At 45.2% G+C, this 13661-nt stretch overlaps 2 protein-coding genes across 2 annotated transcripts in view; one reads left to right on the top strand and one right to left on the bottom strand.

Moving 5' to 3' along the window:
- CLEC16A (C-type lectin domain containing 16A) overlaps positions 1–13661 on the top strand; it is a 376293-nt gene that overhangs the window by 148667 nt on the left and 213965 nt on the right. The gene's annotated exons all lie outside the window — the stretch shown is intronic.
- Positions 3453–6603, bottom strand: SOCS1 (suppressor of cytokine signaling 1). The gene is made up of 2 exons (XM_074885787.1): positions 6363–6603; positions 3453–4440 (listed from the first exon to the last, which is right to left on the bottom strand). Exon 2 carries the CDS (start codon positions 4363–4365, stop codon positions 3742–3744), a length of 624 nt encoding a protein of 207 aa, XP_074741888.1. The 5' UTR covers positions 4366–4440; positions 6363–6603; the 3' UTR covers positions 3453–3741.

Genomic DNA, 13661 nt, shown 5'->3' with positions numbered 1-13661 from the left:
CCCAGCACAGCAGAAAGGGCTGACACTGGCTCTGAAGGAGAAGGCTCAGGAGGTGGATACATTGTTCAATAGAGGATTAAGTACACGCAGGGTGCAGAGTATTGATGGGTAGATACGGTCAGTGTGTTGCCCTAGGGGACACTTTTTTTCTTGACTGTTGAAAATAGCATCAGTGCTGACTGCAGCTGAAGCTTCACTTCTTGTAAATGACTTCAATCATAACAGAATTAGTTTGACCACACATTCACAGTGGGTAAGGTTGTGCTTGTCATTCAAGATGCTCCTACTGAGCATTCAATAACTCTTCATGGCTAAATTAACAAGGTTCTCTGAACACCTGCAGTTCTATTAATTGGGTCTAGCAAGTGTTTTACAGCTGCAGCATGGTATGTAAATTAACCTACTCTGAAAGCAAACGTGTGTTTCAGTCTTTTAAAAAGTAAGGAAGCCTCAGTCTTGCTGCCTGTACATTCACAGGAGCATTGCAGTGGTGCACTGCACTGGAGCAGGGCTGGGTCGTGTCCCAGTAGGACCCCGCTGAACAGTTCCCACCCTGCTGCTCTCTGTGGGACAGAGACTCCCAGGGTCCTTGTGGGTGCTGCAAATGGTGTTATTTTAAAGCTGTCCCTTCCCCACTAACTGTAAATATTGCAGTGTCTTCAGAAAATGTGGCTTTGCTCTACTCCTGAGCATGGCTCAAATTCTTCCATAGCCCTTTACCAGATGGACTGTTTACTTCACTTTCCAGCCACAGCCAGGAGTGAAAAGGTCAGAGGAAAGAGCTGGGCAACAGGGGGAGGGACTGGAAACACTAGTCTTCATGTACTATTTAACAGGGAGGATTAAAATCACTTCACTGTTATGTGTTTCCATTGCTTTAGGTGCAGAATACAGAAAATTCCCTGTTTGATCTTGCTGGTACTTTATTAAATGGAGGATGAGAGATTTGACAGCTGGAATTACTACAGAAATCTTCAGGAGACTCCTACTATGCCCCTTAGATGTGACAGAGTCCTTCAGTCAGTGCACACAGGTAAGCATACGTTTTAGAGTGCCCTTCATTAGCTCTTACAGAGGGCAAGTCCGAGCGGCATTGTGAACGCACATACTGTGGTTAGGATTTCTTAGTTGCTTTGGAGCAACCTACATATGCCTGCTAGAAAGAGGATCTGTCTGGCCACTGCTGGAGAGAGAGAGAGAAAGAGAGGAGAGGAAGAAAGGGGAAGAATAATAAGGCAGGTAAAAAGATATGTAGTTTTAAAATACAAGCCAGCTTTGTCTCCTCTTTCCTTAAGAGACCTTTTATACAATTCTGACCTTCTTGTCCTTATTCATAGTTTTGATTCTATTTTTTCCTGAGCTATCCTACATTTGCATTTCATATTAAAGACAAAATGAAGGGATTTAGACACTTCATGTGGGAGGATATGGATCATTTCTGCAAAATTTACTCTAAAGCAATAAAAGAGAGAAAGAGAGAGTAGGTTTGTTTCTGCCAGGAAGAAAATTAAATGGGCTCAATCCTTATGCTTTTCATTCCATGCCTCTCAGTGGGAAGCCCCTTACCATATATCTAGGTCTAGTTTTGTTTATTTCTATCAGGGATAGTGGAGAGCCTTCTAAGGTACATAGTGCTTGTTCTACCACTAAGGCTGTCAGATGGACACTCATTTATATAGCAAGGCAAGAGTCATTAGTTTGGGGCCTGAAGGGTTAAAAGATACTACTGTGTGGGGCTGGGAAAAGAGGACAGGGAAAGGGATAACAATCTTTGCTGACAGCAAACCAGTTTGGCAGCCTTCACCCTACAAAGACTTTTTTTTTCCCAATTTAACTCCTTAAAGCTATTCATATTCAGGCAGTCCCTTTGCTCTGCTCTGGTTCTGGTATGTGCTGCATAGCACAGCATTCATTACTTCCCCAGTTTATATCCTTGTAGCTGCTGTGGGAAAGTGCATCATTTGTCAACTAATTCCAGCTTTAGAATTAAGCAGAAATGTTGTCTGCTAATCTCAGCCAGGGATGGCTGACAAGGAAACTGGGAGACTCTTATCCAGAACCCATCCAAAGAACATTTCTAGGGAAGCAGCACAGTAAAGGGTCACATGATACTGCCTGTATGTTCTTTCTTTCTTTTTCCCTTTTTCACAATGTCCAGTGCACTGAGAGTGATCCTTAGTCATGTTTGAGGAGAAAACCTATTTATTCCAAAGAAACATCAATGATGTAAGAGTTGATTTTGTAGAGTAAATGATAGTAAACAAATTACTCAGTAAGGAACACTATATAACACATACTCAATGTTTCCTAAAAGTGGCTTTAGCTTTAAAAGGAATGTCAATTACAGTAGAGGGAGAGACCTTTTATCTTCCAAACTCTACAGATGACTTCATTTACTGCTTACAGTTACTGTAAGCACCATAGATCTGTGCTGATAGACTACCTTTCTGTGAAAGACTCGGTGCCTTCTTTGAAGTGATTCGGTTCAGCTGGTTTTCCAAGTCAGCTTTTCATGGATCTCAGGAAATGCTTGGGGGAGGGGAGAATCACTCTATCATAATGCAGGTGACATTTTGCCAAATTAGGCATCTCAAGTCATTCATAGTTACAGCTCTCTGGGGCACTGATTTTGTATTTTACAAGCAGATAGAAACCCAGTGGTACCTTCACCCATTTCCTACAAATGGTATTACAAAACAGTCTAATGTGTTTTAATTTTTTTCTGAATGCAGCTTAGCCATTAGAAATTACAACTGTGAATCTATAGGGTTATGTTTTCTGGATCCTGTCATGGAGCTAAGTCATAGAGTCTTTTAAAACACCAAGTCTGTGCTCTGTAGAGCACCAGGAATTTAAGACCAGAAGCACCTTTTTGAAGTCTAAAGATGCCTGCACCTTCACCATTTTGTGTATGCCAATTTAAAGAGAGAACTAAGCTATCCTTTCCCCTATGCATCATAATGATACAGTGCTCACAGCCTTTTAAAGGGTGTGGATGGCTTTTCTGGACAGTTTTACTTTTTCCCACCGATGTTCATGTGGTTTGGTTATATCAGACAGCAACCTCTTCTTGCTTAGAGCCTTGTAGCTTTTAAAAGAAATAAGGCAAGTCAGAGTTGGTGCAATTAGCCCAGCCAAGGGTTCAATTCACTCTTTCAAAAACTATGTACCACTGTAGTCTTTAACACACTGTTCCTGCTCTCATGGATTTAGAAGAGAGCTAGATTCCTGGGCAGATTCACCCTGAGGACATTTTCTGCTCACTTGCATCTTTCTGCTTTAGGCTTTTTGGGGCAGGAATCCTCTGTTTGCTGGCCTAGCACTAAAACAGACTAGTTTGATAGGATAAAGAGCAGGACCACATAACGACCTGCCTGCACTTACACTCTCGATTAGCAATTAAAGTTTGTCAGCAAGATAGGTACCAGAGCCATTAAAACTAAAAACAGAGATGCTGTTTTTAAAAACTTTCACAATAAAGTTTATTATGTTAATATCATTAAAAATATTATAAAATAATAAAATATTCTGCTTGGCAGAAAAATTATGCCAGGGTTTTAAAACCCCAGGTTTGTGCAAACAGTTTTTGTAAACATAAGAAGTCAAGTGTTCAGGTTCCATCCCAAAATACAGTAAATTGCTACAAAAATAAGTTTGCTCACTGTCAAACATGTTTAAAAACCCAGGAAGCTGGATTTCTTTACACATCTCTCGTGTGTCCCTATACAGTTAATGCTGTACTTATATCTGAAATGGGAAGGATTTCAGATAGTCCTTTAAAACAGGATTGAGAGGAATCTGGTTTAAGTTCTCTCTTCCAAAAGTCTTCACAATGCTCTTCCGGCAGAGCTCCTGCAAGGGCTGCACACGGACTTTGCGCAGGGGGGTAACCAGTACCTTCCTCGGCGAGCTTAGGTAATGTTCCAGCAGCTTAAAAAGACAGTCAAAAGTCTCTTTGCTGCCATCGAGGCTGAATCGCCCAGTCTGAAAGTTTATCCGGATGCTGGTGGGCCCAGTGGCAGTCTTAACACTGATGGCAAAGAAGCAATTCTTTTGTGTGCTGTCCCTGATGAGGAAGGTGCCCTCAGGCTCAGATTTCAGCTTCTCGTGGGCAGCATTGACAGTCAGAGGTCCCCAGTAGAAGCCACAGGCATCCAGCAGGCTGCTTGCTCGAGTGATGCTACTAAAATCCGCTTGCGAGCGAAAGGTTCGGAAGTGCGTGTTGCTCTGTGCCTGCACAGTGCTGGGCCGGCCTGGGCCGTGGTAGCCTCGAGCCTGTGAACGATCCCGTGCTGGAGGGTCAAGTAGACATCTCGGGTCTGCTGCAACTGCATTATCTGCTGACACCTTGCTGTGCGCTACCATCCTACAGCCTAGACCAGCGGATGCGGTCTTCCATAGCGTCAGCGGCTACGGCAGGGCAGCTTTCCAGCAGCTATTCTGAAATGCCAAAGAGACACAGTGTGAGATCCCCAGAGAAAAGCGGCTGCAGTCTCTGAATGACCAAGTCTTCCATTCACATGCCTCCCACCCATTATAAAATAATAAAATATTTATTTGCCAATTTACACTGGGCAAACAACTGCTCCCTTTCTGACAAGATTAGCAGTCTGTCACTATGACAAAGTCCAAAGCTCCAAAAATATTTAGCAAGGACATCAGTGGCTACAGAGGATAATGCAGCTTCCCTGCTATGAACCCACAGAGGCATATCAGGACCGAGAGTGAGTCAGCTGACAGGACCCTCTCAGTGAGAGCTTATCTTGTGTACACTCCATCAGATGCTCAAGTTTTCAGAGAACAAAGCAACAAGGTTTTACAGCTGGCTTACCAGTTTCTCTGCACATCCCTCCTTCCCTTCCCCAATCCCAACTGAGACGTCAGAACTCAGACATCATTATTATTTGGTACATTGTGTGAAAACGAGAAAGTGGGTGAAGGAAATGTAAACTCTGCAGCTGGGTATGTCTCAGGATAATTGGGGAAGAGGGTGAGGTGAATAGGTGCCATTGTGTGACTAAAGTGTAACTTGGAAGGGCAGCCTGTAACTGCCAATTTACACGGTAATCCTAAAACTACTTTTCTCTCTCCTGTTAACCTGAGGCTCAGCCATAATAGGCAATTTCCCATTCCCCCACCTTTCCCTTGGGACAACAACACTACAACCTCACTAGCATACACAAATCAACCTCTGTGAACCCTTAAAGCATTACTCCTCAGTCTCTCTCTCTTTTTTGTATTACATGCACTTTAAGTGGCCCAATCTAAATTGCTTCCTATTGATATATCTTTCAGCATGAGGGACTAAATTCATCCCTCGTGTTACTTCAAAGGAATTAGCAGTACTGCACCAGGAATGAGTTTGGCCTGAAATGTCTACCTCTGACAGTGTGGTTCGATACATCTCCGCTGGCTGCCTTGACCTTACTGGCAAGCATAGATTTTAGGATTTATCCCTATAGTCAGATATAGATCTGCAGCAGCAGCTTGTTGAGAAACCTTGAAGTGTTCTCAGAAATGAATCCCTCAGCCCTCTTACGGTTCAGGGTAACATGCTAATGAGGACTTCAAAGAAAGTATGCAGCTGGATTCCTGTCTGTGCTAATTTAACAACTTGATGTTTGGTTTCATTTAGGTCATATTACCTCCTGAAACAGCAGAGGGTTGTAAAATCCTTATGCTGGCAAATAACAGGCTGAAAGTAGCATTGGGCTTTCTTTACAACCAAAAGGAAACTGATGTCAGTTTTTCCAATTACTGAGCCAGGATTATCGCGCAGTATTTAAAGTTAACAAAAAATTAAATTTCAGGGCACGCTGGTGAGAAATAACCTCTAAGCCCGAGATGTAAAAATCGCAGGGCTCCCTAGCAGGAGCCGTCCATAGCCAAGAAAGAGTTTGCGGTGCGTTTCCAAAGGGCACAGCGCGGGGCACGCCAGTCTTAGAGCCCGAAAGCCAGAGCTGGCGGCCGGTACAAGGTGCCTCGGCTCCGCCGGCCCGGCCCGGCCCCGGCGCCCGCCCGCCGCGCTCCGGCCCGGGGCTGCTCCGGTTCCCCCCGCGGAGCGAGGGCGCGGGGTCCTCGGAGGAAGGCGGTGCCGTGCAAAACCCACCGCGGGTTCGCTTCACTGGCGTTCCCCCTGGTTTATGCCAGACACGAGAGCTCCGTCTTGAGCACGGACACTGAGCCAAAAAGGGAGGGGAAAGAAAAACCCAAAAACCAAAACACACAAAACCAGGCAAACCCCCCCAAGCCACCAGGCTCTTGCACAACAGGCAGGGCTCCCCGGCCGTGCCTCCCAAGGCTGACCTCTCCTCCCCGCGGCGCGGCAGCGCTCCGGCGCGGCTGGCGGGACCCCCCCTTACCTTCGCGCGGGGCGCCGCGGACGGGGACCGTCCCCGGGGCGCGCAGCATACGCGCGGGCTGCGGACAGGGGCGCGCCGGGTCCGGCGGCCGGGTCCGGTGCCGGTGCTAGTGGTGGCTCCGGCGGGCGGCTGAGCATCCTCCGCGCGGGGGCCCTGCCTGGCGCCGCAGCGAGCCGCGGCTCCCGCGGGGCGGGCGGGCGGGCGGCACCTCCAGCGCTCTGGGTCCCCGCATCGCCTCTGCTTTCTATTTAACGCCGCGGCGCTTTTCTGCCGGCTCCTCCCCCGCCTTCTCCGAAAACACGTGGCCGCCGCTTCACTTTCACTTTCCAAATGAGTCACGGCCCAGCCAAGCCGAGCCCAGCCGAGTCAAGCCGAGCCTAAGTGCCCGGGCATCCCGCGGAGCGCGCCCGGAGCCGGCGCGGCAGCCCCCGGTGCCGCCGGGCGCGGGCAGGCGCTGCCCCGGTGCAGGGCCCGGGCGGGGGGGCTGCGGCGTGTGCCCCCCCGGGCTCCCCGCTCCGCTCTGGTGCTGGTCTTTGGCCTCGGGTGCCCCGTTTCTTCTGACTGACTAAATCTGGTTTTACTCTTTTTTCCTTGGGTTTTTTGTTGTTTGGTTGGTTTTGGTTTTGTTTTTTCCCCCGGGCAGCCCCAGCGGAGCGGCGGCGCAGGAAGCGCCCGTGGGGAGCGGCCGGGCGCGGGTGCAGAGGGGGCCCGGCCCGGCAGGAGGTGCTGCCCGGGCACAAGACTGCTCTGAGCCCCAAGGCAGGCGAGGGGACGCTAGAGGCAGGTGATGAACAAGGCTCTGACCTGGCAGCTAGCTCAAAACGTGGGGAAAAAATGACAAGGAAAGTGAGCGAGCAACCAACGCGGGAAGTTTTAACGTGAAGATAGCTGCTGTCCTCAAAGCTAACAGGTCAGCATGGACAGAACAGGTGAGAGGACCTAATGTATAACTTAAATGTCCAAGAAGGGGAGCAAATTTAGACCAATATTAACGTTAAAGTGAGAGAAACATTCAGAGATTCTATGGTCCTTCCTTTGACAGGGCTGTGCAAATGCTACACAGAGTTTTGAGTTCTCAAAACAGAATTTCCCTGGGGTTTTCTACAGGGTAATCAGTTTTAAAAGTAACTGTTCAAATCCCCGGCTGTATTTTTAACCTCACCAGCAGTCAGTGCAGGAGGCTTGGGATGCTGTTCTGCTCTCCCAGAGGGAGATTTGAAACCTCAAGTACCAAACCAGTGTCTATGTGCTCCCTTAAGCAGGCTCCAGTAAAGTGTGCTTTCTTCCAAAGAGGATGTTTCTTAAAGTAGTAACCAACATCTGTTTAAAAGACCAAGAAGCATTTCTTCTGATTATTCCTTGTCTTTTTTGGAAGCCAAGTGCCCTAATACATGCCTTGTGCAGTACTTCATCTATGTAGGCAAGTGCAAAAATGCAGAAACTTTGTGAAGAATTCCACTGACTTGAATCTGGAATCAAGACCTGAATGCATTGCTTCCACAGCACGTGCATTTGGGGGCATGCAGTATGACATATGGGTTTTGCAGCCAGAATGCTTCTTTACATCAGGAGTAGAGAGAGGATGTTTTTCCCCTTGCAGTCAACACGATGCTTTGTGACAATGGAAGGGAAGTGTTTCTGTCAAATTATTAAGGGGACAGGGGTTGGGAAGGACTTATGAGTTGTCCTTTGGGATGAAGTTGAGGGAACGTATTTCCTGCTTTGAGAATGAATATTCTTTTCAAAATCCAGTGTGATCATAGACTGAACTATCCTGATGGCTATACAGTGCCTTACAGTGATCTGCAGCCAGTCTACAGTAGGTGAACCTAGAAATTTCTGATGATGCTTTAGACACCAAAATTTACTGCATATGTTCTGTCATGTGATAGTATAGTTGTTGTGAATTTGGAGAAACAGAGCTCGTCATTAATTTTAAGAACTGGCACAGAGATTCACTCAGAATCCTCTTTCAAAATCTTTTTGAGTAACTGAGCTTAAGCTAACATTTGGCATAAGCAGCTGGGGGAGGGAAGCTCAGCTGCTTTTCTGTGTAAAACAAAAGCATGAAGGAATGGTGGAACTGAAACTTACTTTAGAATTTGAACATGCAATAGCGAGAAATGTTTTGTCACTGTCTGCTCTGGTGCAGCGCGCTCCAGGCAGCAAGTAGATTCAGTGGCTGTTTTGTGTAAGGCACTGTGCATGTTCAGACAGGTAGTACAAGCAGGCCTTGCCCCTTAGTAGCTTAAAGTCTACTTAGGCAAGACAAAGTCCTGTTCCTCCCTGACACCTCTCCAGAGAAAAGAGGTTTGAAGTGCTTAATGTGTCACAATAAGGTAAATCAGCCAAAAGTACAGCTCAGATCCTCTTAAGTCCTCACCTAGCCCCTGAGGCGCCCAGCAAGCTCCCTTCCTGCTACTGCACCACTGGCTCCTGCCATCCATTACTGTGGCTTTAAGGAGTGGAGCACGGCAGGGCTGTAATGCAGCACAGTGATACAAGTGTTTTTCAGATGAGATGGAGGTTGGCTGCAGGTTGCTGTAGGCGTGCCAGGAAAGCTGTTCCACTCTCATGTAATTTTTAATTTTGTAAGATCACAGGGGAAGGAAAGATCCTCCAGGTGCACGTGCAGTCTGTCTGCCATGTAGCGCAGCTGACAAAGCGTCTGTCCAAAAAGTCTTCTTCATTGAGCAGGAATGTGGTAATAATAGTTGCAAAACTTCAGAGCTTGGCAGGGCTCGAATAGGTAGGTGAGCTCCCAGACGCTGAGGAGAGTGATGGAGTGAGTTTGCCAGCTTGGACATCAAAAGTCAAGTGCGTCAGGCTGCTGCTTATGGAGTTTGATACCATCTCTATGTGGATCACCATGAGTGTGGTCTGGGGTGCTCCATAAGGTGCCTTAAAAAGACTTGCCCAGGAGAGGTGGGCATCAATCGTAACGTGTGAAGGAGATTTGTACAGTGAGTGAAGATTTTGTGATAGAAGACCTGGGGTTTTAGACTTGAGGGTCCCACAAGATGAGCTTTCTTGGGATATCTTCAGTTTTATCCACTCATGTTTCCTTTTGCAACCCTCCCTTCTCATCCTTCTGTTTCCTTTCTCACCTCCTCTCCCTCTACTTAAAACCCCCGTAATCCAGGCCTTGAACAGAGCTCCATCCCAGCAGGGGTGGGTAAAACAGAGTTACACTACCCAGCAGAGGGCAAGGTGTAAATCTGGAGCCAGGGCAGAGCTGCTGGGCAGAGCACACATCGAAAGAAGGTCTCTAGAAACAACTGAAGTTGAAAGCGCTGCTGCCAGTTCAGATGATTCTGACATGTGCTCTGTCACAGCTTAATGAGCACTTACTGCTTATTGCAAGGTGAATTAGAGTCTGTTTGGTAAAGTAAAGCCTTCCTTGTGAAATGCCTTTTTTTCTCCTCTTCACAAAGTACCATTTCAAGTGGAGAAACAAACTGTGTTCCCTTTCTTCCCTGCTGATGGTCTCAGAAAAGAAAGGCAAAGTCTGGGGAGAAAGAAAATGATTGGGAGACATTATCCCATACCCCCTTCTCCCTTGTTTCTTGGGGCAGGAAAGTAAATGCTTTTGATCTGAAGGGTTGTATCAATAAATCTCTGAAGGCTCGGATAAAGAACAAACTCGGCTTTTGTTAAAAGTCCTTACCCCTGTTTTGTGAACATTGGCTTGGAAAATGACAGAACATTCAGAGGAATCGCTAGGCATTTGTGCAGCAGGAGCACAGCTTACTGGCTAGAAACAGGGCAAAGGCTAGAGGGAATCTGTTCAGAAAGCACTGGGAATATGGATGCCAGGAGAGGTCTGCCAGGAGGCAGCAAGGGAAAAAAAACATTCTTCTGGAGACGGTTTTGAAGGTAGGGGAGTACTGTATCTGTTGGGGATACAGGAGACATTTGCCTGTTTGATTTTCAAAAACCACACTCTTCACCCTACTAGCAGCAGTGTAATGCAGGCAGAGCTTCCTTTATTTATGCTTCAAGCCTTTCCTCACCCTGTGAAACCACCAAGAGGGAGGAGGTTGTGATACCGTGTATGGTATTTCCCAATACAAATTCCCTTATGGGGCACTCCACACCCTGCTGAATTCATCCCCCCTGCAGGGACAGTCCTCTGAGGGGAAAAAAAAAAATCAAAAAAATTGAAAGGCTTAGAAAGTCAGCAGACACTCCCAATTTCAGCCTTGCTCCTAATTTTTGAGAATAGAAGCATTTTGAGAATAGAAGCTGGATTAATTGGCAGGCCAGTTGTCTGTGGAATAGCATGTTGTTTAGGATTTGGTATAGTAAGTAGGTGATCAGTGTGGGAATTAATATGGGAATATTAAATCAGATCAATTGTGTTATTGTTATGAAGACACTTGTCAATGAGTAATCAAAATAGTTTTCCAAGTCTAATAAATTACTATTTTCTTGTAAGAGCGGTTCAAGTAAATAGGGTTACATATTTTACTATTAGTGTTTTGAGATTAGAGCCTCTCTTGTGCCCCTATTGTAAATGGTAGCTCTAAACTGACCAAATCAGCAACATCATCTTTAGAAAAGGGGAACTGAAGCACCAAGAGATTCAGTGATTTGCTTAAAGTCACAGAGCAAGATAGTCTGCAGAAGGGCTAGGAATGGAACATAATTCAGGTCTTCAGAGCCCCATACTAGAAACTTAACCACAATACCATCCTTCCTGTTTTAGTGGGTTTTGTTTTCTTCTCCAGAATCTGAATTTTCATTTAAATGAAACCCCTGAAATCGGAATTCTTTGATTTTGCAAGTAAATTAGACACCACATTGTTTCTGAGTCTGCTTTCAGATGCACTGAAACCACCATCACTGAGAGAAGTGTGAACCTCCGTCACCAACTTTAACTAGGTATTAAGGTCAGAGTTTGACGTATTTAAATGGGACATACGCTAAAGATCTAACTGTTGTGACTAGACATCTCTATTTCCCTACTATCCATACTATCATTTTCTAAGTTAAGAGATAATAAAGTGGGCCTAATGAATACAGCTCATCCTCTTACCCTTTTAAGTCATTTACTTCCAGGTAAAATGGCTATAAAAATGACTCGCTTTACACTGATGTTAATTATCATGCTAGATATCACTGAAGAACAACATATGTATGGCACAGTTGTCACAGCATACACCAGTCATTATGCCAAGAACAAAATATATTTTGAGATGTCACCAATTTGTTATGAAGCATTGATAAGCATCATGCCTAATACCTAGAAAAAGGGCTAGCCATCCGGTACAGAATTAGTACTTTCTGTCTGAACAGGAATTTGTGCTGTTCTGCGGATAATATACAAACCAGATCCCATCCAGCTAGGATAGATGACAGAAATTAGCTGGGTTTGTTTTCTAAAAAGGATTGCTGTGGGTATTAGTTGTGAGAAAGTGCACATCTACTGGCTAGGATGAAAACCTGTGGCTTTTGAAAGTTGAGCAAATTAAGCTTAACTGTGTACTTAACTGAGTAAGAGTTGAGCCTTTCCCTCCTATAAGTTCCTTTGAATAGTTCAAATTGTCTGAAATGTATTTCTCTAAGAGATATAAACTGTTATATAAATAATAAATTAACTGTCTGAGGCTATGAGGAAAGTTTCTTTCTAAGCTGGCTATTCTGGAATTGTTTATTTTAAATTACGTTAGTTCCTTGTTCCCTTGAGGCCAGACTAAATGGACCCTCTCTGATGTTCAGTGGAAGTTCTTTTATTAACTAAGTCAAATCAAGATTCGCATTAGTCTCATGAATTCAAACGCTGAACAGTTAAGCATACAAAAATGTGGTTTGGGTTTTCCACATTTCAGTAGTTTAGACATCCTTCTTGGTAATTAGTTGAGTGAAAAAAAAAAAAAAAAGGAAAGCCTCAAATTGTTGGTAAAAGTGTTGTGAAAGGGCAGCCTGCTTTCTGGTGTTTTTTTCATATGAATGAGAGATTTGTGTGGCTTGGTTGTATGTGTGTGTATGTATGGGAATACCCCACAACTGATGGAGGAACTCTGCATCCCTAAAAAGAAAGTCGGTGCTAATTGCAGAGGTAGCAGGCTGCCATGCAGACAGGGGAACTGCTGCTATAAATACTGAACTGGATATTTTAAAGCAGAACCATATGAAGGTAGTTTGGCTTCCAGATACACTTACTAGACTACAGAGGTTTCAGTGCTGGCTGGAGCATCGTAGACCTTGATTTTCAGAGCCAGTTGCTAATTATACTTCAGTCTGTCTACTGCAATACCTGAGTGATCCTTTCCAAAGTAAGCCGGTACAGACCTCTGCTCCCTTTCTACTGCCTCCCTCGCTGCCCTGGCAACTCTCTCCCTTGCTGTTGAAGCCACATTCTCTGTTTCTCCAGTTCCCTGTTCTCATGTCTTTTCAGATCCCAAGCCCCTGAGACTGGTAACATGGCACAGGAAAATCAGCCATGGCACTGAACTGTGCTGTGGGTTTTGGAGCCAAGGTTACTGTGTGTACATGCAGTTAGAGTCCTCAGGCGGTTATATATCCAGGTAATATGGGAAGGGGCAGCTGACTGTAAAAGAGACCACAGGAGAGGTCATAAGCTTTGGGGAAAAATTATTTTTGAGTGGGAACCTTGATGACATCAAGCAAAACATCAATTCATAATCCAAAAAGGCCTCCAGTGTCTCTTTATTACCATTTTAATGGTCTCTTTACCCTCTGCTCTTACAGTTTCCCATTCTTACAGGCATTTTCTACCACTTCCCCTTGTTTTCAATGCCTGTTTAGATTGTGTTCTGCATGATTTATGTGACTACAAATTTGCATTTGCTGCTGCAGGTGAATGGTGTTGATGCCCTTTCTGGTACTCCCATGATTCCATCTATTCAAACCACATGCAAATGCTGAGCTTCTGCTGAAATAATTCAAAGGTTGCGGAATCAGTTTCTGATGCATTTCATTCATGGGCATAATCACCACATGAGGAGATTTTTATGGTTGGGGTGGGGTGGAGCACATGACAAATGTTCCCTCACCTTTGGTTTTCAGTCCACAGAAACTGGTTAAAATGTATTCTTAATACTGTCAAATGGACCCAAATCTCCATTCTATTTCCTTGAATACAGAGAGACTCAGTAGTCCAAATTAAAAGGAAAAAAGTGCTCTTGTTCTTAAAGTGAACAAAGACCAATAGAGTGCTATTATAGGAGACAGAAGTAGCCCATAGGAAGCTGAGAAATCAGGTGATGGCATAGCAGTACGTTACAGCTTCTCATCCAGATCCAGGTAGACAGTCATACTTGGTTGGATTTTTAA

The sequence above is a fragment of the Strix uralensis genome, chromosome 16 (assembly GCF_047716275.1).
Source record: "Strix uralensis isolate ZFMK-TIS-50842 chromosome 16, bStrUra1, whole genome shotgun sequence".
NCBI classification, from domain to species: Eukaryota; Metazoa; Chordata; class Aves; order Strigiformes; family Strigidae; genus Strix; species Strix uralensis.
The sequence above is the reverse complement of the archived record's forward strand: the minus strand, read 5'-3'. Positions and strand labels throughout refer to the sequence as shown.

What these genes read in the sequence shown, in the direction of transcription:
- SOCS1 (XM_074885787.1), bottom strand. Translation starts at nt 4,365, where the DNA reads ATGGTAGCGCACAGCAAGGTGTCAGCAGATAATGCAGTTGCAGCAGAC.